Source organism: Camelus bactrianus, chromosome 16 (assembly GCF_048773025.1).
Source record: "Camelus bactrianus isolate YW-2024 breed Bactrian camel chromosome 16, ASM4877302v1, whole genome shotgun sequence".
NCBI lineage: Eukaryota > Metazoa > Chordata > Mammalia > Artiodactyla > Camelidae > Camelus > Camelus bactrianus.
In genome coordinates, this window is record NC_133554.1 from 55,873,730 (window position 1) to 55,901,582 (window position 27,853).

The window sequence follows — 27,853 nt, forward strand, 5'->3', positions numbered from 1 at the left end:
CCATTTGTACATCTTCTTTGCAGAAATATCTATTAAGATCCTTTGCTCATTTCTTAAAATTGGATCATCAATATTTTTTGAATCTCTTTTCTTCTTCTGTAAAAGGGGAACATTATGTTCTTCACAGAGTTGTTGAGAAGATTCATGAGAGAATACTGGAGAGGCACACAGTTCTCTCCAGTTGGCACGTGCTCCAAAAAGTTAGTGAACCTTCCTCTCACCTAGTCATTTGGCATTACATCATTCTAGCATAGGGTTTTTGCTTGAAGATAGGCTCAATAAATGTCTGAAAGGATAAATGTGCCAATTCACATCACTCAATATTCAAATTTGATTCCTATGTGCTTTGCCCCTTTACTCCCATTTCCTTCATTAAACCTTTTCTTCCTGGAACAATTTTTTAAATTTTATTCCCCTTGCCAGCTGCCTCCTCTCCTGAAACTGAATTTGCAGTATTATTGAACCTGATGACAAGAGAACCAAAGACACCACCTAACACAGTTCTGAGGTGAATATGATCAGCCTTTGAAGAAGCTAAATAACTTGACAGCCTATCAGTGTAACCTGTCCCCTTTTGGAGAGCTCAACAGAAAGTAATTAAAGTACATAAAGAGGTGAGAAAATATGAAATTGACAAAAAAAAACCCTTATTGCAGACTGACAGTTATGTAACACTTCAGTTACCCTTGATGACCCAGCCTGGTCTGGGCCATGGCCCTCTTTTTCATTTGTAGAGGACCCAGGCCACCATCAGGACCAAAGATTCGATGTTGGTGGGGACCTCCACAACCCCTCCAGGGCTGTGGAGCCTCCAGCGGGCCGGATTTGAGTCGCAGAATGGAAACCATTTGATCACTCAGGCCAAGTGGTGAGTCCAGCTTGATTTCACATGGACTCCGCGCTGCTTTGGTAAACCTAAGCTGGAGTGCTTCGGGTGGGGTGGGGGGACGACGTGAACACGCAAGCACAGGTGAGGGAGGGTGCCACGCATTTCGCCTTGGACCTTCTTGAAAGTCAGCCCAATACCACAGACACCGGGGTGAGAGGGTGGGTGTGTGCAGCTGCCTGAACTGAAGGATCTGCTGGATTTTGCCTTTGGCGCGGGGGTAAAGGGAATGTGAAAAACAAGGGGGTTGGGGGGGGGGTGTTAGATTCAGCAGCTGGACGTTGGTCTGGGACTCCTGGCTACTCTCTCAAGCCCGCTCTTGGGCAGAACTGAGGCGTGTTGCGGGGAAGGTGGAGATGGTGGGCTCCTGAGGTGCGGGGACCGGCTCGAATTCATCTTCGTATCGTGGGTCTAGCACGGTGCACGGCTCAGGCTTTGCTGTTTGCCAAGTTGTGGGAACCGGGCCTCGGCAGGGAACTAGGAGGCGACCCCAGGCAGGACAGCTAGCCAGGCTGCACGCCGACGCGGCAGGGAACTCGGTGCGGGGCGGATCTCTCGACTTAGTCAAGTAGGAGCGGCAGCCAGGCTGGGCTGGGTTCCCGCCACGGAGGAGCGAGGCGTGGCCTCATTGGCGGGACGTGCCAGCCCGCGCTTCTTATTGGACAAGGGCACTCGTCAATCACTGAGTAACTCAGGCAGGACTCGACCGGACATCCGGGATTTCCCACTTCGAGTTCGAGGCGGGCTCAGGTGGAGGCGGAGCTATGGGAGACTGTAGTACCCAATGGCAATGAAGAGTTCCGCCTTCGCTGTTGATTGGCAGGTGCTCGAACTACTGAGGCACCGCAGAGGGAACACCGGCCCTGGAAAGTGATTGGTCCAATCTGCGGAAGCGTGGTTGGCCCTGTGCGTGGTATATATACAGTAGGCGATTAATTAACACGTAATTGAATGTGCTTTAGAGGAGGTTTTTTTCTTTTTTGGTTCGGTTAGTAGTTTGGCTTTCACTAAGGCTTCTGAATTTGGTGGGCTTTCCCTGGGATTATCTAGATTATCTTCCCCATGCGGGCTCAAGACTGGAAAGTGATGGGTGGTGGGCCCCAAATTATAGACGAGATAATCGGAAGTGCGCACTGTTCGGTGAATTAAAGCTGAGGTTAAATGGATGGTAGTCAATGGAAAACAGAGAGAGACAGGAACGGACAGTTTACAGAAAAAATCAAAACGAAACAAAACAAAAAAACAAGGAGACTCTAAACACTTGAATGGATGCCGAAACTTTTTAATCATGGGGAAAAAGCAACCTAAAATTTCACTGAGCTAATATTTTTGACCCATCAGATTGGCAAAAATCCAAAATTTGACAAGGTTCTCTGTTAAGGACGTTGCAGTGGCCCTGATAGTATCGATTTTTCTAATCCCTGACACGAACAAATAGGATGTTTACTAATGCTTTCAGCTTGCAGGGTAGGATGTTATCTTGTGTGTGTGTGTTAAGTTCTTGCCATGGGCTCCCCGGGAACTTCTAAGAACAAGTTCTGATTCTGCAGGTACATTTTTTTCAGAGGCACTTCGATTTTCCTGACCAGCAGCAATACTGATACCTGGTGGGACATATGGGTGTTTGTTCGAAATGGGTTTTGTTTTAAGAGGACTTTTCTGGCCACTGGTGTCCAAGTGAGGCTGATGAAGTGATGGACATCACATATACAGAACCTGGCGCTTATCTGGAAATGGCATGAGAGCCACTCAACAATTGCAGCAAGTTAGCAGTGCTTCTATGAAACATCAGAGGCCCTGAGGCTGGGCAACAGAACTCCTACCCAGGAAGAGTGTTAAGTATGCCAGGCACCTTCAGACACAGGCTTCCAAGCCCCCACCAGGTGACAGAGTGGTCCTGGTGTCTGCCCAATACCCATCCCTCCTACCCCTTCCTCACAGAGCTGCAATGAGGTCCAGTTACCCCCTCCTCTGGATGGTATGTGTTCAGGGGATGCTGACCCCAGGTGTCTCCTACCATGGTGGTCCCATCTCCTTGCCAGTGATTGGTGGAGGTATGGACATATAACATATTCCGGCCAAGTGGGACCTGAAAAGGGGGTGGGTGTGCACCTAAACCTCACTCCTAGCGACACAAGCAAGAGATGGTCCTTTTCCTGCTTCTGGACATGATACCTGAACTCCTGCAGGCATCTTGCAACCATTTTGCCCTAGTCTGCGACAAAAGCCCACAGTGTGAGGAAGACTGAGCTAAGAGAAATGCAGCTTGGGCCCTGACCCTTCTGGGCCTGCAGGTTTTCTGCCTTTGGACTCCTCCCATGACCTAATTCTCTTGTTTAAGACAGTTGAGTTGGAGTTCTCTGTTCTTTGCAGTTGGAACATTTTAGCTGAACCAAGCATAGAAAAGTTCCTTGAATTTATTTTTTCTCATAGCTGTGAGAATTTTGACCCAAGTACCCACGAGTCATTCTTGCTTGTTTGGTACAGTCAAGCCCCGGAGGAAGGAGGTGAGGAGGAAAGAGATATAAAGTGGCTGCAGGGAGGGCAGTGCAAGTTCTGCTGACACGCATTTAGGGGGCAGGGAGATAACAACAACTCTGGGGTGGGGGTCCTTGGGACCCGAGAGAGGGCACAAACAATACTTAAATCATAAAAATTTTAAAAAGCAGTGAAGAAAAAGATAAGAAATAATTTTTTTTAAAAAAGGAAAAAAGCACTGACATTCGGATATAACAGACAGAGAGCAGACCCTCTTGCTGCGTGGACTGTCAGCAAAGAAGTAAAAGCAATTACAGTGACAGATCGGGGAGGGGGGCCGGAAAAGTCCTAACAAGCAGGAGATAGTGGAAGAGTCACTGTACTTGCCGTGATAATTACCAACTTGAGGTATGTAAAATGCCACTGCTTCTTTTAATTTTAGTGTGCTTAGTTTTATTTCAGCAAATAAAAAATATTTTCAAGCTCTCTGGGGTTATCCCTTTAGCGCACCCTCCTTAACTCCGTTGGCTGTGAAGTTTCCTGCCAGTGGGGTGATCAGAAACAGGGCGGCAGGGAGGGACCGCTGTTATTTCCGTTGTCATGCACTCACTGACTCACAGAAATGCAATGATGTGCTCAGGGGTCCCAGACACTCTTTGTGAGGTCATTTTGGCATTTTATTGAACGCTGTCTGGGGAAGTTCTCTTTTCCTGCATATGTGCCTGTTTTCTAAATGACTTTAATCTCTCTAAAGGTTGGGGCTGTGTTGCATATTTTATTTCCATTAACAGTGTCTAGCACAGTTCTGGGGGAATTATAAGCACTTATGTCAGGCTTAATTATATATAATGTAAGTCTCATGCTTAAATAAGAGAAACTCTTAGAGGGTCTTAACTCTGATACTGTTGCTTTGTTCCACAATGGAAAGTGAGCCTTTGAATCAGACATTTTGCTTAAAGAATGCTCCCCTACGGCTTGCTTCCATACAGTTACAGGAGCTTCCAGAAATCCTTCAAAGGCAGAACAAGGTGTAGTGTTGCTAGACTGGACGCTCGGGCAGCGGGACCTGATACTCATCTTCACCCATGTGGTGGTGGGGCAGGGGCTGAGCCTTCAGGTCAGCGCTGCTTGGCCGCTGCCTGCCCAGGGTCTGCACAGAAGGTGTAATTTGGATCAGATGACAGCCTTGGAGGGTTACCTGTGTGACAGCCAGAACCTCACCAGCAGGCAGAAGCCAGAGAATCCAGGGCTTTTCTCCTCTGAAGACAACAGCCCTGATTCCTGTAACACAACACATAAATTGCAAGAACTGAGCAGCTCGGTATATAATAGAGCTGTACACCTACGTACAGAAAGTACAGTGAAGCCTAGAGAAGCCTGAGAGCAGCACGGGCTTGGGTCCCGGGTCAGGGTGGAGTCGTGGCTCGGCAGTGGCGGCGTCTCGCTGGGCGGCGGCGGCGGCCTACATGTCGTAGAGCCGGAGCTGCTCCTGCACGTCGCCGTCGGACATCTCGCCAAACGTCTCCTTGTTGTCCTTCATGAGCTTGAAGATGGCAGCCAGCTGTTCTTTCTGAACTCTGTCAAGAAGAAAGGATAAAGAGGAAAAAGATGCTCCCAACCCAAGGGGGAGACAGAGAGACTGCGAGCATCCTGAGGGGTCGGGTCGCGCGCTCTTGTGTATTACCGCATTGCTGTCCAGAATCAGAAGAAAACTACACGGAAAGTCACTCTTAACTCAGGAGCTGGTCTGGTCTGAAGAAGACCTCAACTGTAGGGTTCTAAAGGCTGAGGTTCTAAGTCTTGGGATTACTCTGGAGATTTGGGGACCCCAAGTTATCCCTCGGGTACTTAGTGCTACAGTTTCCCCCCTGGGCCTCCCTTTCGTACTGACTGCACACCTCCCCCGGAGGCACAAGGAAGAAGATGTGTTCCATTAAGTGGCCAAGGAGTCTATGAAGAGATGTGTCAGAAATAGCCTTTGTTTAGAGGGATGAGCCAGAAGGAGAGGCAGGAGAGACATAATTGGCTGGGAAGCAGGGGTGCATACAGATGTGGGCACAGGGTGCTTGACCCGGGGCAGGGGTGGCCGTGAGGCTCTGCTGCCCAGAGGAAGGGGCGCCCTTTCCCAGTTTGCACAAAGACACCGAGTGGCCAGCGGGGGCCCTGCCCCTTACCAGGAAACTGGCCTGGCTGGAGATTGGCTTTGTGCTTACTATGCACAGGCCGGGGGCTGGGAGCAAAGTCACACCATCTGAGCAGCACAGGACGCCTCCCATGAGCGCAAACATGAAAGGGTGGGGTGAGACTGCAGCCACGGTTTGGTTCTTGTTTGTTCCGCTCCACTGTGCTGTGCTTGTCGGCGTGGCTGGGCCCTGCGTGCCGGCACTGGCTCACTACTCCCGTTTCAGGCGTCTGCAGTTCCTCCCTCCACACCGGGGTATGGGCCACCCTCAAAGGATGTACACCCAGCGGCAGGATCTGCTCTAGTCACTGCAGACCCGTCCCAAGGCAGTGCTTCAGCACATCTCCGGCCACGTGGCTCTGCATGCAAGGTGCTGCGGGGCCAGCGCCCCAACCCAGCCTAGAAGGGGTCCCAGTGTCTGGTCTCACACTTGTCCTAATATGTTCCTTCTGCAGTAACCCCTTAGCTCCCAAGCAGCAAGTTGGTTTCCTGACTAGAGCAGCATCTAGAAGCTGAAATACCAAAGTCTCAAATCCAAGCCTCACTTGGGGAAAGTTATTTCTACAGTCTGCTTTCCTGTCCGGAGAAGGAGCCTGTGATAAATACATGGTATCCTCCTGTCTGAAAAAAGGAGTCTTGTGAATTGACAGGTTGTGTGTTGATCTCCTTGGATGGAATCACAGTCCAGATGTACGTGTGGGCACCCACCCCCAGATGAACACAGATCCTCTCCTGTGTCTTTTAATGGCCGTGGCATTTGCATATTTTCAACAGGGTGGACCTCTGCTGGAGAGTAACAGGCACAAATTGAGAGAGAGCTCAGAATTTAACGAGTTCAAAAGAGATTATTTAAAGGAAAAAAAAAAGCAAAACTGAAATAAACACACAGTAATCAAGACCATCTACTAAAAGTTTATTGGACCGAATAAAGGCTTAATACACAGATCCAAGCCATCGGGAGTCCGTGAACCTCAGTGTCTATAAGCCACGTTCAGAAAGTGTCCAGACAAACTTAATAATGTGGAGGGAGTCACCCATTTATCAGTCAGATCCAGGCCTGCTGCTGTTGCTGTGGGGGGGCAGGTGTGCTCACAGGAGCACAGCTTCCATTCATCCCGTGGTTCTGGGTGGCGGCTGCCTTGTTGCCTGTTTTTGTTTTTTTGCTGTTAATGGAGGGACTGAGGATGGAACCCAGGACCTCAGGCATGCTAAGCACGACTCTACCACTGAGCTGTACCCTCCCATCTGTCCTGTTGCCTGTCTGTCCTAAACCCCTGAACCTAACCCAGAGGAGAAGGTCCCTGGGTATGTAACATGCCTGAGGGGGTGACACTGGACATCTCCTGGCCTTCCATTAAATAGAAAGAAAATCTTTTTCTATAAACTTACTGCTTAAAAAAAAAGTTTTAAATGACATCTACCTAAAAACCGCAGATTAGTTTGGCATAGTATAAATGTTGTCAAATATAGAATTCCAAGAAACCAATCTGGAACTGATCTGATCATCTGGTGAAGTTCTAACTCATCCAAGAAGCCTAGGAAAAGGCAGAGTCGAGACATCTATTTTAAGCGAACACCATTATTACTGCATCTGCCAAAGCAAAGGTAGAGATTCGGCTGAGCTAGTAAGAACATCAGTGAAAAGGCCTCTTAGCAACAAGAGGGCTGGACTGCAGCCTGCTCTAAATAGAGAGTAAGGCCAAGAGGCAGTGGGCAGCGGGTCCTGGTTCTTTGCTGCCCAGTCCTCAGTACAGCGTCTCTCACCCCGACAACTGAGCTGGGTGGGGGGCGGGCCCCCAGGGGAAGGAGAACAGTTGACCACCCCCGACCAGCCAGCGTGCACAGGCCGCTCCCTCATTTGTGCATCATACCCCAAAGTCTTTCACGGTTTGGCTTCAGTGAAGAAAAGCAGGAGGGCTGGAATGAAACTCTACCAACTGTAAAATGATGGCGTTGCTGAAATTGGTGATATCTCAGGTGCAGAGGGTGTGCAGACAGGAAGGTTGGGTCATAAGGGAAATAAAAGTCTAGGAAGACCCGTCAGCTTCACAAAGCAACCCACCCAAACGGGGAGGGACAGGCCCTCCCAGCCGAGGGAGCGTCCTGGCTGAGGGCCTAGGCCCGGCAGATTCACGTGGGCAAGAGGCACCCCAGAGAGCCTGTCAGCTCCTCTCTGGGCACTCCACTTTATCGCTCAAGTTTTAAGATGCCAAAAGGAAAAGCCTTTAGGAGGAGGCTAAGGATAACTTCATTATTCCTCGGTTCTGTGAAGAGAAATAGGGGGAAAAGATAATTTACTTCACTCATGCCATCTTACAAGTACCGCAGGAAAGGAAAGGGGGAAACAGGGTGCGGAAGGGGAACATTTGGAATTGCAGAAGCCAGCCTGGATGCTGGGATCCAGACTCTCCTGGCTGGCAGCAGGACAGTCCATTAACCAAAGCCAGCCCGAGACCCACTCCCATTCTGCAAGGCCTGTAGGTAGTCAGGTCAGGTCCCACACATGTGCAGTTAGGCAGAGGGGTTCATCTTGCAGTAGGCTGGGCAGGTTGGATTGCACTTGTAGGCCGTTTGCAGGGTGGGTCCCACCTGTAGGCTTCCATATTTAGGGAGTGGAGCAAGGGTCCCACAGGCATGTATTTGGGTAGTTCATGTGAGTAGTCGACCAGGTTCCAGCACCCCAGTAGGTAGTTGGCAGGGAGGGTCCTCATTTAGGTAGTTGGACAGGTCAGGGGTCCACTTGTAGGTAATTGGGCAGGGAGGGTCCCTCATTTCAGTCTTTGGGAAATTCGGGTGTCACATGTGGGTATTTGAGCAGGTCGAAGCCCAGTTGTAGGTATTTGGGTGGGGAGGATCCCAGCTGTAGGTAGTTGAGCAGGGAGGTGGGGCCCAGTTGTAGGTACTGGAGCAAGGGGGGCCCAATTGTAGGTAGTTGAGAAGGGAGTGGGGGCCCAATTGTAGGTAGCTGGGCAGGGAGGGTCCCAGTTGTAGGTACTGGAGCAAGATGGGGCCCAACTGTAGGTAGTTGAGAAGGGAGTGGGGGTTTCAATTGTAGGTAGCTGAGAAGGGAGTGGGGGCCCAATTGTAGGTAGCTGAGAAGGGAGTGGGGGTTTCAATTGTAGGTAGCTGAGAAGGGAGTGGGGGCCCAATTGTAGGTAGCTGAGAAGGGAGTGGGGGTTTCAATTGTAGGTAGCTGAGAAGGGAGTGGGGGTTCCAATTGTAGGTAGCTGAGAAGGGAGTGGGGGCCCAATTGTAGGTAGCTGAGAAGGGAGTGGGGGTTCCAATTGTAGGTAACTGAGAAGGGAGTGGGGGTTCCAATTGTAGGTAGCTGAGAAGGGCGTGGGGGTCCAATTGTAGGTAGCTGAGAAGGGAGTGGGGGTCCAATTGTAGGTAGTTGGGCAGGGAGGGTCCCTCATTTAGATATTTGGGAAATTCGGATGTCACATGTGGGTTATTGGAGCAGGTCACAGCCTACTTGTGGGTATTTGGGCTGGGGTCCCCACTTCTAGGTTTTTGGAGAGTGAGGGGGCCCAACTGTAGGTAACTGGGCAGGTTGGGGGTCCACTTTGGGTTATTTGGGCAGGGAGGGCCCCAGTTATAGCTGTGTGATTAGTTTGGGTCTCATATGTTGGTGGTTGAGCAGATTGAGACCCACAAGTAGGTAAACAGGGAGGGTTTCACTTGTAGGTAGTTGAGCAGGGAGGGTCCCTTGTTTAGGTATTTGGGAAATCTGAGTGTCACATGTGGGTGGTTGAGCAGCTCGGGGGCCACCTGCAGGCAGCCAGGCAGTTCAGAACTGCTGCAGGTGCGTCCTTAGCTCTGTGGTACACTGGGCTCGTCCTGTCACTATAGATTATGTTTATCAATTGTCCTTTCTGGGGACAGTAGCTTCCTAGGTCATGTCCTCCCCAGATGAGGACAATTTTGCGCCCACCTTTTCTAAGACACACATGAGGCACTGTTTCATCCACCCAAAAGTGATTGCTGAGGGAACCCAGGGGATCCAATTTTGTTCCTCTGGCGCCCTCATGTGGAGGTGAGTCAGCACAGGTTTTAGAAACACACTGCTGGATGGTTCATGGACACATCAGGACCCAGAAAGTGGAATATCCCGTGACCCGCGCCAGTTACTCATTTCAAACCACCACTCACTAGAGTGGTTCCACTTCCAGAATGGTCAAGCCAGTTCTGGGGGACCTTCAAAATGGCATGGGTGCTGGGTCCCGAGTCCTCCCTTTCAGAGCCAGCCTGGTCTACTACCTGGGTTCCGCTTTTCCCCTGGAAAAGATGCGAAGAACAGATGGTGCTTTTTCTTTTTGCTGCCGAGCTAGACGCCAGCCAAGCCCCCCAGCTTCACAAGCCCTGGGGGTGAGGGGGTGGCATCTTGCTGTGGGGGGAGCATTCAGTACCTGGCAGCCCATCGTCCCAGCCACACTGAGCCTGAAAGTGGCACCTCCCAGAAGAGCTGCGGGGGGAACCCAGGGGCTCCCCCAGCCAGGCAGAGGCAACAGCAAGGTAGCCCGTGAGCCCCAGCCCCAGGGGAGACCCAGCAGGAGGTGGGCAGACAGTGACAAAGCAGGGTCTTTCTTAAGCAACAGCCGCCTCTGGATTTACAAACCTTACGCTTTCTGCCCTCATATGTATGCAGCTCTGAGGATAGGAATGCCCAATTATGAACTACATGGAGGAACAAGTTTGGGGTCTCTTGCTCTGGGTCCTGCCTCCTAAGTGCCAAGCCGTGAAAACTTGTGAACTGCAGCTTTTGCGGAATGCTGGATCTTGTGACCACTGAAGATTTAGGGTCTAGATACTGCTGCATTGGCCAAATTAATACATTTACAATCAAGGCTTTGCAGCATGGATTTTTAACCAGCTTACAACTTGACTGGGACCCTGAATGTCAGGGAAGGAATTAGAAACAGGCAGGGTTTGGCCAGGAAGAATGTGACAGGCGAGAGCACACGCTTTTCACTGGCCTGTGGTTTTAGTGGGTTGACAGTATTTTTCATACTGACAATTCCAAGGCAGTTTCCGGGACTCAGCTGGGACTGGAGCTGTCTTATACCCGTCAGCTCTCCCGGTCCCCATGGGAACCGTCGTGCCGCAGTTGAAAAGATAAAGCCACACTTGCCAGCCTCTGCAACCCCAAGCATCACCATGCAAGGAACATGCGAGAAGGGTGGGCATCAGGGGCCCCGTGCGGTGCTGAGTGGGCTGCCCACATGCAGGGGCAGGAGGGAACGAGTGGACCTCACAGGCAGACCAGTTGGACAGCTCCGGGGAGCATGCTGGGAGGGGTGGTAATGAACATGAACATGAACTCCAGCCCCACCCTGGGAGGACCGTGTTCGGGGGCCATGAAGTCCCTCCTTCTCAGCTCAGGCACGACTGATAACCAGGCCTGCACATGAAGGGGTGAGAATGCCATTCCCCAAGACTAGCACTTGGGCAGTCTCAACCCCACAGAACTGCACAGTGTCAATCGGTCATCATTTTGGGAGGCCCCAAAGATCCAATAGGGAAAGACCCTCCAGGGCAATGCAGAGTCAGCTGTCTGAGTACAAGTGAGATAGGACTTTCTCTCTCTCATCCCCAAGGCCCCAGCTCTGAACCCAGCGATGGTGGCCCTCTGACCCCAGCCCAAGCCCTACCATCCGGCCCGCTAACTGGTCTTTCCTATCCTAATGGCCCCTCACATCCACAGTGCATGTCTCCCGAGCACAGAGAATAAGGCCAGGGTCCTGGCCGCAGCCTCTGTCCACAGGGACCTTTGAAGGACCACAGGCACGTGCAGCCCTCCCCATCCTTAATGCAGGGGCTGCAAACATTCTCTGGAAAGGGCCAGATACTGACTCTTTAATGCTTTGTGGGCTATGTGGTCCCTGGTGCAACTACTCAGCTCAGCCACTGCAGTGCGAAAGCCACCACAGACCACAGAAAAACACATGAACGCAGCCGTCTTCCACTAATACTGGACGTACAAAAACAGGGCGGAGCCTGCAGCCCTTGTTTGCTCTGATGAGAACAACCTGCCTGACCACAACCTGGCAGCACAGGGTTTCTGCCGGGCACCGGTCCACTTCCATAGGGTAGGACTAGAGGTGCAGGGGCACATCACATGTGTTCCCGAAGCTCCTGCAGTCCCAGCGATGACAGTTCCTCCCCAGCCTCATGAGGGGGCGCTAGCCTCCACCCAGCTGGCCCATTAGGCCCTGGAGGCACTTGCGCTAACTGGGCCTCCAAGAACCCTGCAGCCCAGGAAAAGGGGCCCGTTTGCCCAGGAGCCCTGCGCTGAAGAAGACAGAGCCAGCTCAGGCACACAGAGATGTATTAATTGGTTATGAAGGTGGTGGAAAAGGGAGGTTTAGACCACATCAGTCGTGTTGGGGACACATTAACAGACGGGATGAGGGAGGCACCACTAGTCTAAGAAGTCAATCTCCTTACCAAAAGGATTTGCAAGAGTATTTGTGGCTCAGGACCTAAGGAACTTGCTACAGGGAAGTGAGGTCAGAGGTCAGCTCAATCCTGAAATATAAAGGCAGCAAACCACGTCACACCCAGAGGCAGCGTTGTGGGCACCGAGGAGTGAGGGGCGCCCCGGAGGCTGCCTTCCCCTGCTGGGTTCACAGTGCCACCTCTCTGCCCCGCCCCGGTGAAGAGCCTTCCGGGCCAGGTTTGGAAGGACTAGTGACAGCTCCAGGAGGGGAAGAGCACCTTCTGACTCTTGAGGGACACTGGGTGGCTTGTAAACCATGACAAAAGTGTGGTTGAGATCTGCATCCTGGAATAATAAACCCTCTGTTCCTGACCCCAGAATCCAGCTTCTGCAAGCAAGTTGAGGGGTGATCACTCAGCCCCTTTGGGTTGCCAGCCTCAGAAAACACAGGCTCCCATTTAGACGTGTGCTGGAACCAAAGGAACCCTCGCAGGCCACAGGCCAGCCCATGTCAGACCGCTGGCTCTCCCCCATGGCCTGTCCCGGCGGTCCCTTGGTCACCTTGGTGGGATGGAGCGGACAGGAAACTCAGAGGGAAACCCGTGGGTGTGCGTGAGTGCCCACTGGGGGCTGGCGGGGGAAGAGCCCAATTCTAAAATTGAGAAGCTGTGCGGTTCCATGGAGCAGAACAGATAAAAAATGACTGCAGGCCCTGGGCTGGGGTGGGGGTGAGGGAGTAGACTGCCAAGTGGATGAGCAGGAAGAATCATGCTCTGTCCCAGAGTGATGGATTGGTTTTGTCATGAACTCCACGTGTAAGTGAACGGCCGGATCCGCTCCAGGCTCTTTCCGGGCGTCCTGTTTTTCCCCTTTTGGTGGGGGAGGGGTGGGGGAGGTGCAAGGACTGGACTCAGCCACCCCCTACTGCCATCACACCTCCCTGCCGAGTGCCCCAGGCGCCTGTCTGGGGGAAGTAAGCCTGGCCGAGCAGTGCCAGGGCAAGGGGGAAAAAAAAAAACCCTAAAACGGACATGGGAGACTGGGTGGGGGCGTGGCTAGCGGGAGGCCCGCCCCTGCCCCCCCACTCCACTGAACGAAGGGGGCTCCCTGGAGCAGCCCTGAGGAGGGCGAGGCAGCCTACCTCTGTTCCTCCTCCAGCTCCTCTTTGGTCATCATCTTCTTGTACTGGTTTCCCCGCAGCTTCCCGGGGCTGTATTTGAAGGAGAAGGCCTCTGCCCCTGCAGAGAGGACACTCAGTAAGAGCTGGTTAGGGTGCTGGGCCCGTGTCAACTTCTGAGTCCCTTTTCCCTTCCTTAGTTTCCAAGGGACCATCTAGGCTGGCAGGAGAGAGCCCCCCCTCTTCAAAGAGGGCAGATGGGCCCCACGCCCACCGGGGGCCAGTTCAGGTGCTGCGCCAGCCTCAGAGAGGCCCGGACGCCAAGACATCTGCTCATCCTTGCCTGCGCCTGGCAGGTCACCCCCACCCCCCACCCCCATCCTTCACGGGAAATCCCAGAGCAACTTAGGAACTCTTTTTAAAAACTTGAAAAGGGGATGAGAGCGCTGGAGGGAAGCTGGCCCTTCTTCTCCCCTCATTCCCCCCACCTTAGGGCCCCAGGAACCCCGACCTGAGGTCCTCCAGTCTCCCAGCTTGGGGGTGCCCACCCTGCCATCCAGGGGTGTCATGTTGGCAGGCCAGTTCTATGCCCCCTCCCTCTCTGTTATTAGAAATCTGAAACAACACACCCAGCCCACAATGGGAGACGGGAGTAATGTGGGATCATTCATACAGTGTTTCAATCAGTCTTTAAAACCAGTACTTATTACTGAATAGGTGTGTCCTGATCTTCCAATCCCAGAGCTGATCCGGGAGCTGCCTGGGATCAAACAAAAGGGCGGCTCTGGAGGCCTGAAGAGGGCACAGCAGGGGGTTTGAACCAGGGGAAATAGGGACGTGTGACATGGAGTGAAGGCAGGTGCTGGGCACACAGGCCAGAGGGCGGCAGCACACACAGGTGCAAGCTGCAAGGGCAGACAGGAACCAGCTCTGGAGCTTTCCCTGGGCTGAGTGTCCCAGTGGAGAGTTCCTCCAGGAAGCAATGCCCTTACGTGGTCCTTCAGCCCAGCAGGTGTAGGATAGATGGCCGCTGGCCAGCCTCAGGGACAGAGTCTGAGTGGCTTGTCTTATCTAATTTCCGTTAACGTGTAAAGAAGTGATTAAGGGAAACGCAGAGACCATGTGTATTCTTTTTCAGTTCTGTTCTGTGTCACCTCAATGTCAGGGATCTCAGACACCTCGCATCCTGCCCCCGGGCCATCCCGACCTCCTCCAGCTGGCGGCTGTCACAAGGGATCAGATAGGCTGATGTGGGCTCGGGGGAGGCAAAGGCTCCAGCCTCTGGGATTCGGGTTCTGTCTGGGCTAAAGGAAGAAGGTTCTGGATGCAAATTCAGGACCCAAACATTATGTCATAGCGGGTAAGGGGGCTGTTCTCACCACAACCTGCTGGGCAGGAGGACCTGGCTGCCGGGGCTGAGCCCTCGCCTTAGGGAGCAGTTACCACGTTTGTACAAGGATGAATTTGCTCTCCGTTCATTCGACAGATATTTAGTGAGCACTCTGCTCGGTGCTGGGGACTTAGCAGGGAAGAAAACATACAGCAAGCAAAGATGGGTCATTAAAATACAGAGTTTGCAGGGGGGATGAGGAGGTGGGCGTAGCTTGGTGGCAGAGCACATGCTTATAGCATGCATGAGATCTTGGGTTCAATCCCCAGTCCCTCCATTAAAAAATTTTTTTAAAAAATAGAGTTTGCAGTAGGTCATGAGAGCTCTTCAGAAACGGACAGCAGGAGGGGAGAGGGAGGCGGGGAGGGGACTGCTTGGAAGTTTAACTCACTGGGGAAGATGGGTGTCAGAAAGTGCTTTGCAGAAAGTGAGGCTGCAGGTCTGGGGAGATCCAGCAAAGCAGGGAGGCCAGTGAGGGTGGCAGGGAGCGAGGGGATGGGAGAACACAGAGGGAGTTGGGATAAGGGGCCAGGCCACCAGGGGAGGCCTTGGTTCTTCCTCCCAGTGAGACGGGGCTCGGCGCAGAGACAGGGTGAATCCATCACCCGACTCCTCCCTGGAGACCCCACTCCCATTAGCTGCTCTTTCCTCCAGGCTGAGTTCAGCTCAGACTGATGAGCAAAGAGCCCGCAGAATGAGGGCTTCTCACAGCTCAGGGCTCAAACCACCTGCTTCCAGGGATCTGGTAACCCTGCTGAGTAATTCGGGGCCTGGGTCTTTGGATGTTAGGAAACAGCCTGCCGTGGGGTTAGAACCATGCAGAGCTAGTCTCAGAACGAGCTTGCAACCATGCCGGCTTCTGGACCTCAGAAAGAGGCAACAGACAAGGAAAACCGATTAACCTGGACACCAAGGTCATCATGTTGCTATGTTTTAGGAAAATAAAACAGAAAAATGCTGCCAGCTGGGTACTACTCAAGGTTTCAATTTGTGGGGCGGGCCTTTTTTAGTTTTATGTTTCTCTGAGCCAGAGAGGACGAACGCCTTGAAAAGGCTTTCCCTTAATCGCATATGGTGTACCCGGAGATACACAGCTGCATCCAGTTTTACTGGACCAGGCGGGTTCGGCATGAGAGCCCCCCAGAGGGGGACTTGATCTTGCAGTCTTACGTGATCCAACGCAGTCGCTTAGGGAAGGCATCTTAGCAAACACTAATCAATTAGTGAGCTGAGCGGAGGGGGGGAGTCCCTGTGGCGGGGCTGGGGGCCCACTGCTGTGTTCTTCTGACAGCTGGAGCCATAAACCTCTCCTGCCTCCGCCTCGTCAGGGCTGGCAGGAGGTGGCTTGGGGGTGGCGGAGGCCCGGGAGCAGCCGTCTTTGATAAGGAGGCAGGGCCTAGTGCCGTTGTCGCACACAGCTGGGCGTGGGGCTGCATGTCTGTGGGTCTGACGGCGTTTCAGGAGAGTGGTCAGCAGAGGCTCCCTTGTGCTGGCCCAGGGGCCTCCAGCAGCCTTAGCTTTTGACTTCTGTGTCCCCAGATCACAAATAACGTGGCAGGGACATCCAATAATGTGGCGGGGACAGACCTTAGGGCCACGGGTCCTACAGACGATCCGGAAGAACCAACAGCTGGGGGAAGAGACCCTGATAAAGGGTTGATGTCCACCCCCACCTCCCGCCAACTCCCCCCTAACCGGCTTCCTGCCCCTCCCCCTTCCTGTAAGGCTGCATTGATAGAAACCCACAGCCCATCCCTGCTGGGCCTCAGGGGAAGCTCTGCATCCCCCAAGCCTGGCCCTGCTGGCCTGGCCCACACCAGCCTTGGTTACCGCATTCCTGCAACCCTCGCTTTCCACAGCTCCTGCCAGCTGTTGACTTAAAGTCACAGCCAACAGTCTCGCTTTTTTTTAAAAAAAGCATGAAATAGTTCAAACACACACAAAAGTACAGCACGTAGTAAGTCCTCTGTGTACTTGCCATATAGATTTGACAAGCGTCGACATTTTGCTGTTTTAGCTTCAGCTTCTTTTTTTGAAAAAGAAAGAAAACAGGACAGATCCAGCAGAACCCCTACACTGTGTTTGGTTCTGTCTGTCTGGGGTGCTGGTCCCCATGGGTGCCCAGGGCAAACACACCACCCTCTGCCTGGTCAAGCCCAATTGGCCCGTTTCCTCAGTGCTCTCGGTCACTCCCTTTCTCTTTCCCTGGCCTCCTGGAGTCTGATGGCCGCAGAGGTCTGGCCAGTTTAGCCAGAGCTGCTTGGGAATCAAGTGCTTCCCCTCCTGGGGCCTTATTCTGCAGAACCCTGGGGACTGGCCCTGTGACTGGCTTTAGTCTCCATAAAACAGGCCAGAGAGATTTGGAGAGAAATGTGAAATGTACAAAGCAGGGATGAGAAGGAAGTTAAGAGGCATCGTGGGAAATAGGTCAGTGATGGGCCCCCTGCATTTGGAGACAACTCACCTTCTATAGGTGGAAAAGTGAGGGCCAGAAGAGCAAAGCAGGTGGGCAGGGAGACTGGTGCAGGAAGGCAGGGGGTTGAGGGGAGTGGGCTCTGGCCTGGGCATCCTCGGGGTCCCACTGGACCTGACTTCTCAGCCCCTCTGCCCCATCCTCTCACTCGCCATCCACTCCCCTCACCCAGCCACTCAAATCCTCAGCTGGAGAATCCCAAGGGACCACAGCGAGCCCGGCCCCCACAGCCAGATAAGGCTGGCCTCAGCGAGTGGGCAGCGATGTGTGGCCTGGAGCCTGGGTCCCACTCACCGTCTTCTTCCTCAGGCTCTGCCTGGGGTGGACCTTCCTCGCCGTCCAGCCCCTGCTCCTCTTCCTGTAAGACAAGAAGAGGGGTCAGTGCCTGGGCACCCGATTTACTCTTTGATAGTGTCTTTCGGTGTCTGACCCCTCCGTAAAAGCAACCTGACCCCTGGGCCTGTGCTTAGGAGAGATGTGTGTGGAGACCAGAAGCAGGTGACAGCCTCGGAGAGGTGGGGCAGCAGTGGACAGCATGTTAGGGGGGAGAGGAAAGGGCCGCCCAGGGCCAGGCTGACCACACACGGCACCAGCACTGTCCTTCGAGCGTGGCCAGGAGGCCCTGGATGGGGACCACGGTCGACGGCAGGTAGAACCATGATGTCAGCACAAGTGCTGGTCTGCCAAGATGATGGGGGAGACTCTGGGCCAAGGAACTGTGTTTCTGACCTTTCACCTCAGTCCCTCTGCCTTTTCCAGATTGGTGCTGGTCAGAGGTTCTGGAGGCCCCTTTGCTAAGTGGCCTGGGTCCTCCCACCCACCGCTAGACTGAGTAGAACAAAAAGCAGGAGACAAAAGCTGGCGGGGTCTCTGGGACCCGGACAGGGCCGGGTGTCACAGAGAAGCTGCATTTGCCGTCACAGGTTCCATCTCTGCTTCCTCTAATACCATTTCCAGCCCTAACCATTTCAGTGTCCCTTTTCCCAAAATTGGAGCTCCTCCTCCCTCAGCCTGATTCTCTCCCATGGATGAAATAAACAGAAGGCTGGGAGGAACGTCCCGGGATGGCCTTGGTGGAAGGAAGGAGTGACTTCAACTTGCAGGAATGCTGGAGGGTGAGTGGGGTGTGCGGGTGCACAGGCTCCCCAGCAAAACCGAGCGAGCTAAGCTGGGAGGCAAAGTTTGCACAAAGTTTCCAACAGCCGGTCATAAGTGGCAAACCTAAAAGGCCTTGAGTGTCTTGTTGTTACTTTGTCTCTCTTTGGACCCCACAAAATGCCCCCGAGAGGACCAGGGTGGGAGGCAGCGGCTGGCTCTTCTCCACTTGGTGGTTCGCATCTAGTTCAGCATCATCCAAGCGGGAGCCGCGCTGCCCCGGGCGCTGGTCAGTGCCTCCTGGATTCTGCCCAGCCAAGGACCCCTGTGGCTGTGAGGGTGGGCAGGCGTCTGCCGGACACAGGCAAAGGAGACCCGCCTTCGACTCGGCAGACCCACTTCTAGGGATCGGCTTTGGACTGGAAAACCATCTATCGGGGTTTTTATACAATGACTCTGATTGGGTGCGGCAGAAAACAAGACAAAACTGGAAACGGCTAAATGCTTATCCAGGTAGTCAAGTTATATTATAGTTAAACCTCTTTGGTGGACGTATTCACCCAAATATCACTGGGTGAAATGTTTTATACTGCACGTGTGAAAAACAACAACAACAAAAAACCCCAAGCACAGTCCCTTTGTGAAGGAACTCTCGGTCCAGTAGGAGAGACATGCACCCAGATAACTGCACCCAGGGTGGGAAATTAAACAGCCGAGGCAGACCCCTTTATCCCAAAGGGACGCTGCGTCGTTGACCTGCCAACAGCCCCCTGGGGAGTGGCTGGTCTACATTTGGATTTTGCACTTGACCTTTAAAGTGTGGTGTTTTTTAAACTGGCTGTGACTCATTGGGTCAGGAAAGCAATTTAGAGGTTGCTACTAGTAATTTTTAAATGTGCAGCCAAAGTCTTAGTGCGGTTTTAAGATTTAATAACTTCAGGTCATTCATGCTACAAACGTGCCAAAAAAAGATGTTTGAAAGGTTAATTATTTACATTTTAAATATATTGACGTTTCTTACTCAAATGCGTAGATGACCACTGTCTAGTGGCTAGAGTTGCTTTTTCAGACTTTGAAAAAAACATTCATGGGCGGATGGTCAGTGACTGAAGGGACTTGTGATTCCATCCTTGTGATCTTACAAGGATTGGACACGCACATGACAATTTGGATGAGACCTCAAGGGAGGTCGACCAGGTGTCTGAGGTGCCCACAGGGGAAGACTCCTCTACCTGTCTGTCTGTCTGGATTCTGGCACACACAAAGACTTAAAATGAAAAACAGCATTCAAATGTCAGGAAACTAAGTATAAAAGGAATTTAAATAAGTAAATACTCCACTGATGTGTCTTGTAGGTTCGTAGCATTTACACTTTCTTAAGTTATTAAGACTTAAAACTACACTAAGACTTTGGGGGCTCTCCCTGTATCCCAGAATTAAATTAAAGACAAATAATGGTGTGTGTGGTAGAGTTAGGTATCATTTTATAGAAACTTCTGTGACTTTATATACAGGGATGCAATTTAAAATAGATTTCTTATTGTGAGGCTTATTGAAGTTTGCAAAACACTGCTGAATCGGCCATTTGTTGTTTTCCATCTGCACAGAAACCCCCTTCTTTCAGAAGATGCCCCTTAAGCCTGTGGTCATGGTGGAAAAGTCAGGTGGCAGTCAGACCCCACCCGCTACACACACAGGCCCAGCTTCTGCTTCGGCACAAGGGACCTCTGGTCCCAGAGCTGGGAGCTCGGGAGCTGGGAGCTGTGTAGGGTCACCAGGGTGGAGAGTCCCCTGGCTGTGGCTGGCCCTGAGACCACTCTACCCCTGCCTCCCCTGGATGGGAGCCACTCGAGTCTTGGTTCTGCAGGAGCTCACTTGAGCCAAGTTTCTGTCACGAACTGCCAGAGTCCTGACCACTGTCACTGTCCGCTCACCCCCCACTCCACCGGCTCAGAACATCTCAAGTTCTGCCGGGAGGCTGTTGCCTGTGTCAAATTCCAGCTGCACAGCAGTGGGGGTGGGTTGTGGGGGCTGCTCCAGGGAGGTGCCCCACCGCCTCACATTAATCTGGGCTTTTAGATAACATCAGAATAATGGAAAGGCTTCCATTATTAAAAAAAAAAAAGTTAAAAAAATCAGTCTTTATTGCATTTTGCCCTTATTATATAAAAAATGTGTACACAACAGAAAAACGACAATAGGAGGGGCAGGTTTCAGAAACAGTACGACTGAGACAAGGATGGAAACCCTCCTGGAGGTGGTGGTCCTTAAGCCCTCACCCAGTGCTCTTCTGCTTCAAGATGGTGAACTGGGCGCACGTCAGTGAAGGAGAAGAATAAAGAGAAACCACGTGCAAGACGCCGGAACTGCTCTGTCCGAGCCTTTGTCTCAAAGGGCTGTCGTGAAGGCTTTTACCTGCGTGCCTTCTCACAACACGTCCCATCTTTAGTTCCGCTTTGGCACAGACGTTGCAGGAACACATTAACGCATCCAGGCAACACGGTGGCAGGGGAGCCCTCAGGAGGGGAGCTCAGCTGAGCCGGAGGGGCACGGGCAGGGCCCAAGAAGGGACGAGACTCCTGAGCTGAGTCTGGGATGAGCTGGCCAGAGGTGGACCATCGTGGCTTTTCCAGTGACTCCTTGGAGTCTGGTGTGACTTCAGGGAGGCGAGCAGCCAGGAAGGCAGGGGAGAAATGATATAGGACAAGGCACTGAGGAGCCAGCAGAAGCTTAAATATGGGGAGAGACAGGATGAAAGCTGCATTTGGGAGCAGTACGTGGGAACGCACTGCCAAGACAGGAGGCAGGAAGGACTCTGAGAAGGGGGTTCAAAGCTCAGGTGAGAGATACAAGAGCCTGGACAGAGAGGCTAATTGAATCGGGATGAGTCTCGAAGACCCAAAGCAACCCCTCGGGGGGTCTTGAGGTCTCACTCCCAGCCTTGGGTTGCTCTCCTGTGGCTGGTGGGGCATCTGTGCCCCAGAGCTTGGCCAGGACCAGGCCTGAGGCAGGGTGAACCCAGCAGCTGCTCAGAATGCTGGCTGCAGATGCCACGAAAGGCCATTTATCACTGTTGATCCCTCAGCGATGCCATTGGTCCTAAGAGGGTTGCATGGTACCCAGGCATTAAGGGCTAAATTGTGTCCTTTCCCAAATTCATATGTTGAGGTCCCAACCCCCAGTACCTCAGACTGAGTATTCAGAGAGACTGTCTTCAAAGGAGTCACTAAGTTAAAATGAGGTCATTAGGGTGGGCCCTCATGCAATCTTATAAGAGAAGGAAATCTAGACCCACGGAGAGACACTCCAGGGATGCATGCACACAGAGGAAAAGACCACGTGAGGCCCCGGTGAGAGGGCAGCAGCTGCGAGCCAAGGAGAGAGGCCTCAGGAGAGACCAAACCCGCCGACACCTCGATCGCACGGTTCTAGGGAAAATCATTTCTGTTGTTTAAACCATCCAGTCTGTGGCACGCTGTTACCGCGGCCCTAGCAAACGAATACCCCGAGCTCTAGTGAAAGTAAGTCAGTGCCATGAAAACCGTGGCCTGCCGGCATCCTCTGAGGCAGATGGCTGGTGTCATCCACACGGTCCCCACGGCAGGCCAGGCCGAGACCCCGCCCAGGCCGCTCACTGACTGGCGTCTTAGCGTCCTGCTTTGGTCAGAGCCTATCCTAACGTCATGTGCTTCAGGATACTTTTCTTTCTTTCTTTCTTTCTTTTCCTTTAATGGAGGTACCGGGGATTGAACCCAGACCCTCGTGCATGCCAAGCATGCGCTCTACCACTGGGCTACAACCCCCACCACCGCCCCAATACTTTTCTTTTCTTTTTTTTAGATTCAGTACATAGTCCTTTATTTTTTTCCGATCCTTTTCTAATTCAGCTTTTCCACCAATGGAGGAAGGTGGAGGGAGGGCCTCCTGGCAGCCTCGCCAAGGCCAGGAGCCCAAGAGGCCGAGAGGGGAGAGGGGGCAGAGAGGTGGCAGAGGGGACAGGCCAGGGACTGTAGGGCACAGTGGGACTTGGCACGAGGCTTCTCAGAGCCACCGGGAGCCAGACGCACTGCAGCCCTGTCCACCCCCGTGGGCAGCACGTTTACGGCTGCCTGGCTGACCCAGGCCTGATGCACAGCCTGGAGTGGGGCAGGGGTGAGGGGAGATGGACATCTTTCTCTGTCTGCCTGAGGAGATGGGTCTGCCCTGGCATTCTACAGAACACATGCACTGGACCCCGTGACCAGCCACCTGCGCTGCCTCCTGCTGTGGCCGCACCGCGCCCCACCCGGTTAGTCCAGGTTGATTTTAGAGGACCACGGCTCTGCCAGGCAGGCAGCGGGGGAGGCCCACCTCCGTCCCTCCCCTGCAGCAGGCAATGACATAGAGAACAGGAAGCCCTCAAGGGGCCCACGCGATCCCCCAAGCACCTCCCCACAGCCTGGGTCGTACCCAATCAACCACCCCATCTCCAGAGAAGGCTCAAGATGGGCACTGGGCAGGGCACAGGGGCTGCCTCCCGGCTCCCACACAGGTGGCAGCTGGCCAGACACTGCTGGCACTCCTTCCAGAAGGATTCCATTAGGCCATCAGGCCGTTCATCATTGGCACTCCAAGGGGAGCGTCGGCTGTGGGGCGAGCGTAGCTGGCGCCAGCTCCTGGGGCGCCAGTGCTGGGCGGGGAGGACAGGCCGGCAGAGGTCACAGCCAGGCCGTTCTCTCCACCCGCACCATCAAAACAACTCAGCTCCAAGGGACAGCGCCAAGCTGAGGCTGCTCAGGTCAGCTCTCTAAATCCACATGTGCAGCTGGACAAGGCACATCCCCTGTGACAAGGAAATTACATCTTCTTGTCCCAAATTGGCCCCCTCTAGACGCGTCCAGTTTTTCTCTGTGGTCACAGCATCCTGACACTTCATCATGGCTTAGGAATGTTGATTCCAAGCTGCCGTTTCCTTTCCATTCCAAGTTCTAACCTCTCCCGCCTTTGAGGGACGTCTGGGATCCGCCCCCTTGTTCTCCTGGCTCAGTCCCTCTGTGCCTGCCTACAGCACTGTGTCCCTGACCCCACTCTCCTCCAGTTCATCTGCCCTGAGAACATCATAAAATGCCGGCTTTATGACACTTTCCCTGCTCAAAGTCCCACAGTGACGGTTGTCACGTTCAGTTCAAAGAAACCCTGACTTTCACAGCCCTCCAGACTGAGTGAGGCCAGTCTCTAAGGGCTTACTGAGGAGGGCTGTCCTCTCCCCCCCAGCCCCCCTCCACATGTGCCAAGGAGTGGGAGGGCGGGCTGGAACCTGGGATCATCCGTGGAACCGCAGCCTTGGGCACAGGATCTGTCCTACGGCTGTCCACCTCTGGGTCTCTCTCTTTCCTTTGTCTGGATGGGGTCCTCTGAGATCACAGGATCTGACTTGGGCCGTCTTGAGCTCAGTTACTATTCTAACCTCGGTCGGCAGAACCCTGGAGCTGCCGCAAGGAGGGGGGGGGGGCAGAGGGGCTGAGACTCCCCCACTGGGAACAGTTCTGCTCTTCTCTATGCACTGGACTTCCGTATAAGACTGAAGAGGAAAAAAGATGTTTGACAGCCACTGATCTAACGAGGCTTCTACCCAGAAATCTCCCATTGATAAAACCTTTGATGAATTGCCAGACATCCAGTCTCCATTTGAACATGTCTGGCATCGGGGAGCTCACCAGCTCCCAGGGCATCACACACAGCTCAAGGGATGCCCCGCGGGCAGGTGACACTGGGCTGGAGGCCTGGGGCACAGAGAGAAATAAAACTCCCAGGGCGGGTTTGGCAGGAACCAACAGTTTTCTTGCCTTTTTGTTGTTACTGCAGCTTATTCATTCAACAAGTACGTATTTGGGTGCCCCCGTCTGCCCGGCATGTTATAGAAGTGGGGAGCTGGCCGTGAACTTGGCAGGCAAGGACCCCGTTCTCAGGAGCTGACGTTCCATTGCGGCAGACAATGCACTAAAATAAAAGATGACCTCAGACCTGCTGAGGGTTGTGAAGGATGCCAGAGAGGACGACATGTTGGGGGGAATTTATATCTACCATTCAGCTCGAGAGGGGAGGTGGAGCAATCTCTGAAAACTGAGGCCAAGGTCTGCGGGGCAGAGGGAAGAGCCCTCTGGACACGGCGCAGACCTGGCGTGGCTGCGGCGGAGGGGGCAGGGGAGAGCCGGTAGGGTCCTGCTGGGCCTTAGGGGCCCTGTTAAGAGTCTAGAATTTATTCTGTATTTGGTGGAAGCCAGTGGGGGGCTTTAAGCTGGAGAATATGAGATGCAGTTTCTGTTATAAGGATCACACTGGCTGCTGGGTGTGGCGTGGGTGGGGCGCAGTCTGGAAGCAGGGAGACTGCTCAGGAAGTTACTGAACAGCCCCAGTGAGCCACGGACTAGAGTAGGAGCCAGAGAGATGGACAGACAGACCTGCACAAGGTATTCTGGAGAAGAGGTGACAGGACTTGCTGATGGAGTCAGTGCGGTCAGGCGGGAGAGGGAGAAAAGAAAACCAGGACACTTGGGCTTTGGGTCTGAGCTGCTGCGGGAGTGGTGCCAGAGCTCTGAGTGGGATGATGGTCACTGAGGTTGGGGAGGAGGGACAGAAATGAAGCACCTTTATCAGACATGATAGTCTGTGGTGCTCATTAGACAGCAGACGGGAAGCGTCCAGGAGGCAGTTGGGACAGTGCTGGGCTGGGTGTACACACGGGGGCACCATCAACTGTTGCAGGAGGCTGATGGTGGCCACTGTGTTCTGGAAGGTGGTGGAGGTGGTCCAGGCCCACATACAGGTCCTCCACTTGATATTATAGACATGAGCTTTCCTAGCAGGGCAAAGAGCAAAGGAGACCACCTGGTGAGCCACTGGCTCAAGGGGCAACAATGTGGGGAGAAGGGGAGAGATTTAGTGTTTGCCTGCAGATCTGCACACCGCCCCAGGGCAGTGAGGAGCCGGCCTGCAGGGCGGCATGTCTAGAATAAAAGGACCATCTTAGACTTGACCTCAGATCTCAATCGAGGGCACATTCACAAACCCCAAACACACCCTGTCTCGCTCAGAAGATCAGCCTGCCAGATTCAATCCTATCAGATTAACGGTTTTTGGCTTGGTTCCTACAAAGAGGATTTAGAGGACATCAAAAGCTTCATAAAAAAAAAAAAAAAAAAAAAACCACCCTGAGGCAGCAACCCGCATCTACCAGACCCTCAATCAGCTTGCAACAGATTGAATTCCAGGCTCCACATTTTGGGATAAACGGACAAGGTCAAGGATGGGGAGGAAAAGTAACGGACAGACCAAATCAGACCTGAGCAGGTCAGAGGAAATGAAAGCATTGTGCTGGGGGAAGCCAGGCTGAAGAATTTTGACCATGACCAACTCCAAGGATAATAACAGAACGCAGCTGGCCAGCATTTAAAATCCCTTGAGGGGGCCTCAGTCTAAGGAAGGGAAACCAGTTTTAGATCATGAAGAATGGGCTGACCCTGGAGTAGGTTTACTGATCTTCCCAGGACACCTGTGGGCCAGAGGTATTTTCTTGCCTTGAGACTGATCTCAGACTGAGTCTTCTGGAAGCCAGAATCTGGCCGGGAGAGAGAGTCTTAATACCAAGGTCACAGAATTAGGCCCTTGCTGAGAATAAGCTGAGGGTTGTCTCAACCAGAGGTCAGGCTGGCCAGAGCGTGAGCCAGGCCTGCAAGGATTTCTTAACTTGAAAATATTAAATGCATGTGCACACACACACGCCTCTAACCCAGGCCCAGAAAGAGGAGGTGAGGACTAGAAAGCAGTCAGTCATGGATTGTTACAGCTCCAAGAGGTATCCGAGATCATCTTAGGTCAACCCCTTCCTTTTGCAGATAGGAAAACTCAGACCCAAAGGTTAAGTGACTTCCCCAAGTCCTAGGGCGATTCAGAGGCAAAAAGTATTAGGTAAGCAAGTTCCACGAATTCTTGCACTGGCTTTCCTTCAGGCCATTTCATCTCATTAGCTATTCTTTAGCCAATGTGGCCAGGAGAAAGTGACCAATTTGTCCACCTCCCTGGCAGGAGGAAAGGAATGACTGCTCTTTGTTTTTGGTTCTGACCAAGCAGCAAGCGTCAGAAGGGTGGCCAGCAGCTCTGTCTGTGCGTCAGTACCTTACAGGAGGAGGTTCCAGACCCCTGTTCCGTTCATCTGTCCTCAACAGGGGCAGACTGAGTGCAGTCAGACTCAGGTTGTTCCAGAAATGCTCTGGCCACCAGGGACTTGGCATTTCTCAGAAAGAAAGTCCACCAAGGGTCTAAGTTGGTCGCAGCCCTCCCCCGCTGTGGTTGGGGCCAACTGTCTGGGAAGGAAAAGGGCTACAAAAAAGAAATTGTCTAAAGGTGAACACACTGGGTGTTTTATTTCTAACTCTCCAAAGCTAGGCAGCTTTTTTCTTAAGGTATGTTCTTTAAGAGTTTACTACTTGCTACCAAGTAGAAAATTCTAACTGGCAACTACATTTTCTGTGTGCAAACAAGACTCTATCTCTGGAAGAAAGAACAAAAGGCAGCTGTTAGGAAAGCCCTAAATTCTTTCTCATATGAAAGAAATTAAATTATGGGCTTAAATAACTTTACAAAACATATCCTCTTGTACTGCTCAGCGCTGGACACTGCTCGCAGCCCTCTGTGTCACCTTCCATTTAGTTAATGTTCATCACTGTAATTACTGCAAACACACCATTACTGTCTGTGTTCAGCTTTTTTCCTTACTTACGTCTACCAATTTGCTAACTAATCAGATGTCCTAATTCATGGACATTTGTATTATTTCTGTTTTTCACTGCACCAGAAAAATCACTAGATCTGTTACAGACTGAATGTTTGTGTTCCCTGGAATTCATACACTGAACCCCCAGTGGGATGGTACTTGGAGGTGGGGCCTTTGGGAGGCAATTAGGTTTAATGAGGTCATGACAGTGGGGGCCCCCATGATGAGATTAGGGCCCTTCCTTAGAAGAAAAGGCAGAGCCTTGAGTGCTGTGTGAGGATGCAGGCAAAAGGCAGCTGTCATTAGCTAGGAAGTGGGTTCTCCCCAGGAACGGAATCTGCTGGTCCCGTGATCTTGGACTCCTAGGCCAACAGAAGTGTGAGAAATAAATGTCCGTGGTCTGACCCAGCCGGTCTATGGTACTTTGTGACGGCAGCCTGAGCAGACCAAAGGCCAGGACCCCAAGTGCTATGAACAGCTGTCAGATGCCTGGCCCTCTGCTAGCTGGCCTCCCTGGTTTTGTTAAGAGAACCAAAGGTGGGGCCACACTGGCATCATGAAAGTTAGAACAGATGGGGGACAGGATTCACTAGCTTCTTTTTTTTTTTAATCATTTTTTTTAATGGGGGATAGGTAATTAGGTTTATTTGTTTACTTACTTACTTACTTAAATGGAGAGACTGGGGATTGAACCCAGGACCTCGTGCACGCACTCTACCACTGAGCTGTACCCTCACCCCGAGGATTCATCTGCTTCTTGATCAATCTGGGAGGGCCAGGGGCTCTGCAGCTTCTGGGGACATGGCCTGTGGTGACAAGGCTGGGGACAAGATGGGCCCATCAGCCAGATAGCTTCAGAAAGGCAACCTAGGACCCAGCCGTGTGGCGGGGACAGACAGGGGAAGGCCGTGCAGTTCAATCAGACCGACACCACCCGCCTCCCCGAAAAACCTAGCCTTTCCTGAGAAATTCCCCACTGGGTTCATTTCTTTCCAACAGTGTATGTGGGAACATTCCAAACCTCCAGAGAAGCTGACAGAA

General features: G+C 52.7%; 1 protein-coding gene and 1 long non-coding RNA gene across 5 annotated transcripts in view; one reads left to right on the forward strand and one right to left on the reverse strand.

Annotated features, from left to right (window-relative positions):
- The window catches only part of LOC105065619 (uncharacterized), a 112,213-nt gene that overhangs the window by 78,896 nt on the left and 5,464 nt on the right, over positions 1-27,853 (forward strand). For 3 of the 4 annotated variants that reach the window (XR_012499662.1, XR_012499663.1, XR_006723266.2), the window contains exons 6-7: positions 424-614; positions 735-868. This is a non-coding gene — a long non-coding RNA (uncharacterized LOC105065619). Of the gene's footprint in view, positions 1-423; positions 615-698; positions 869-27,853 lie in introns of all 4 variants that reach the window. The other variant, XR_012499664.1, reaches the window with a different exon arrangement.
- Positions 2,153-27,853, reverse strand: part of MXRA7 (matrix remodeling associated 7) — a 29,463-nt gene continuing 3,762 nt past the window's right edge. Inside the window, exons 2-4 of the mRNA XM_010950730.3 lie at positions 17,260-17,323; positions 13,127-13,223; positions 2,153-4,941 (exon numbers count right to left, since the gene is read on the reverse strand). Of these exons, the coding sequence (XP_010949032.2) occupies positions 4,827-4,941; positions 13,127-13,223; positions 17,260-17,323 (276 nt within the window). The 3' untranslated portion in view covers positions 2,153-4,826. The remainder of the gene's footprint in view (positions 4,942-13,126; positions 13,224-17,259; positions 17,324-27,853) is intronic.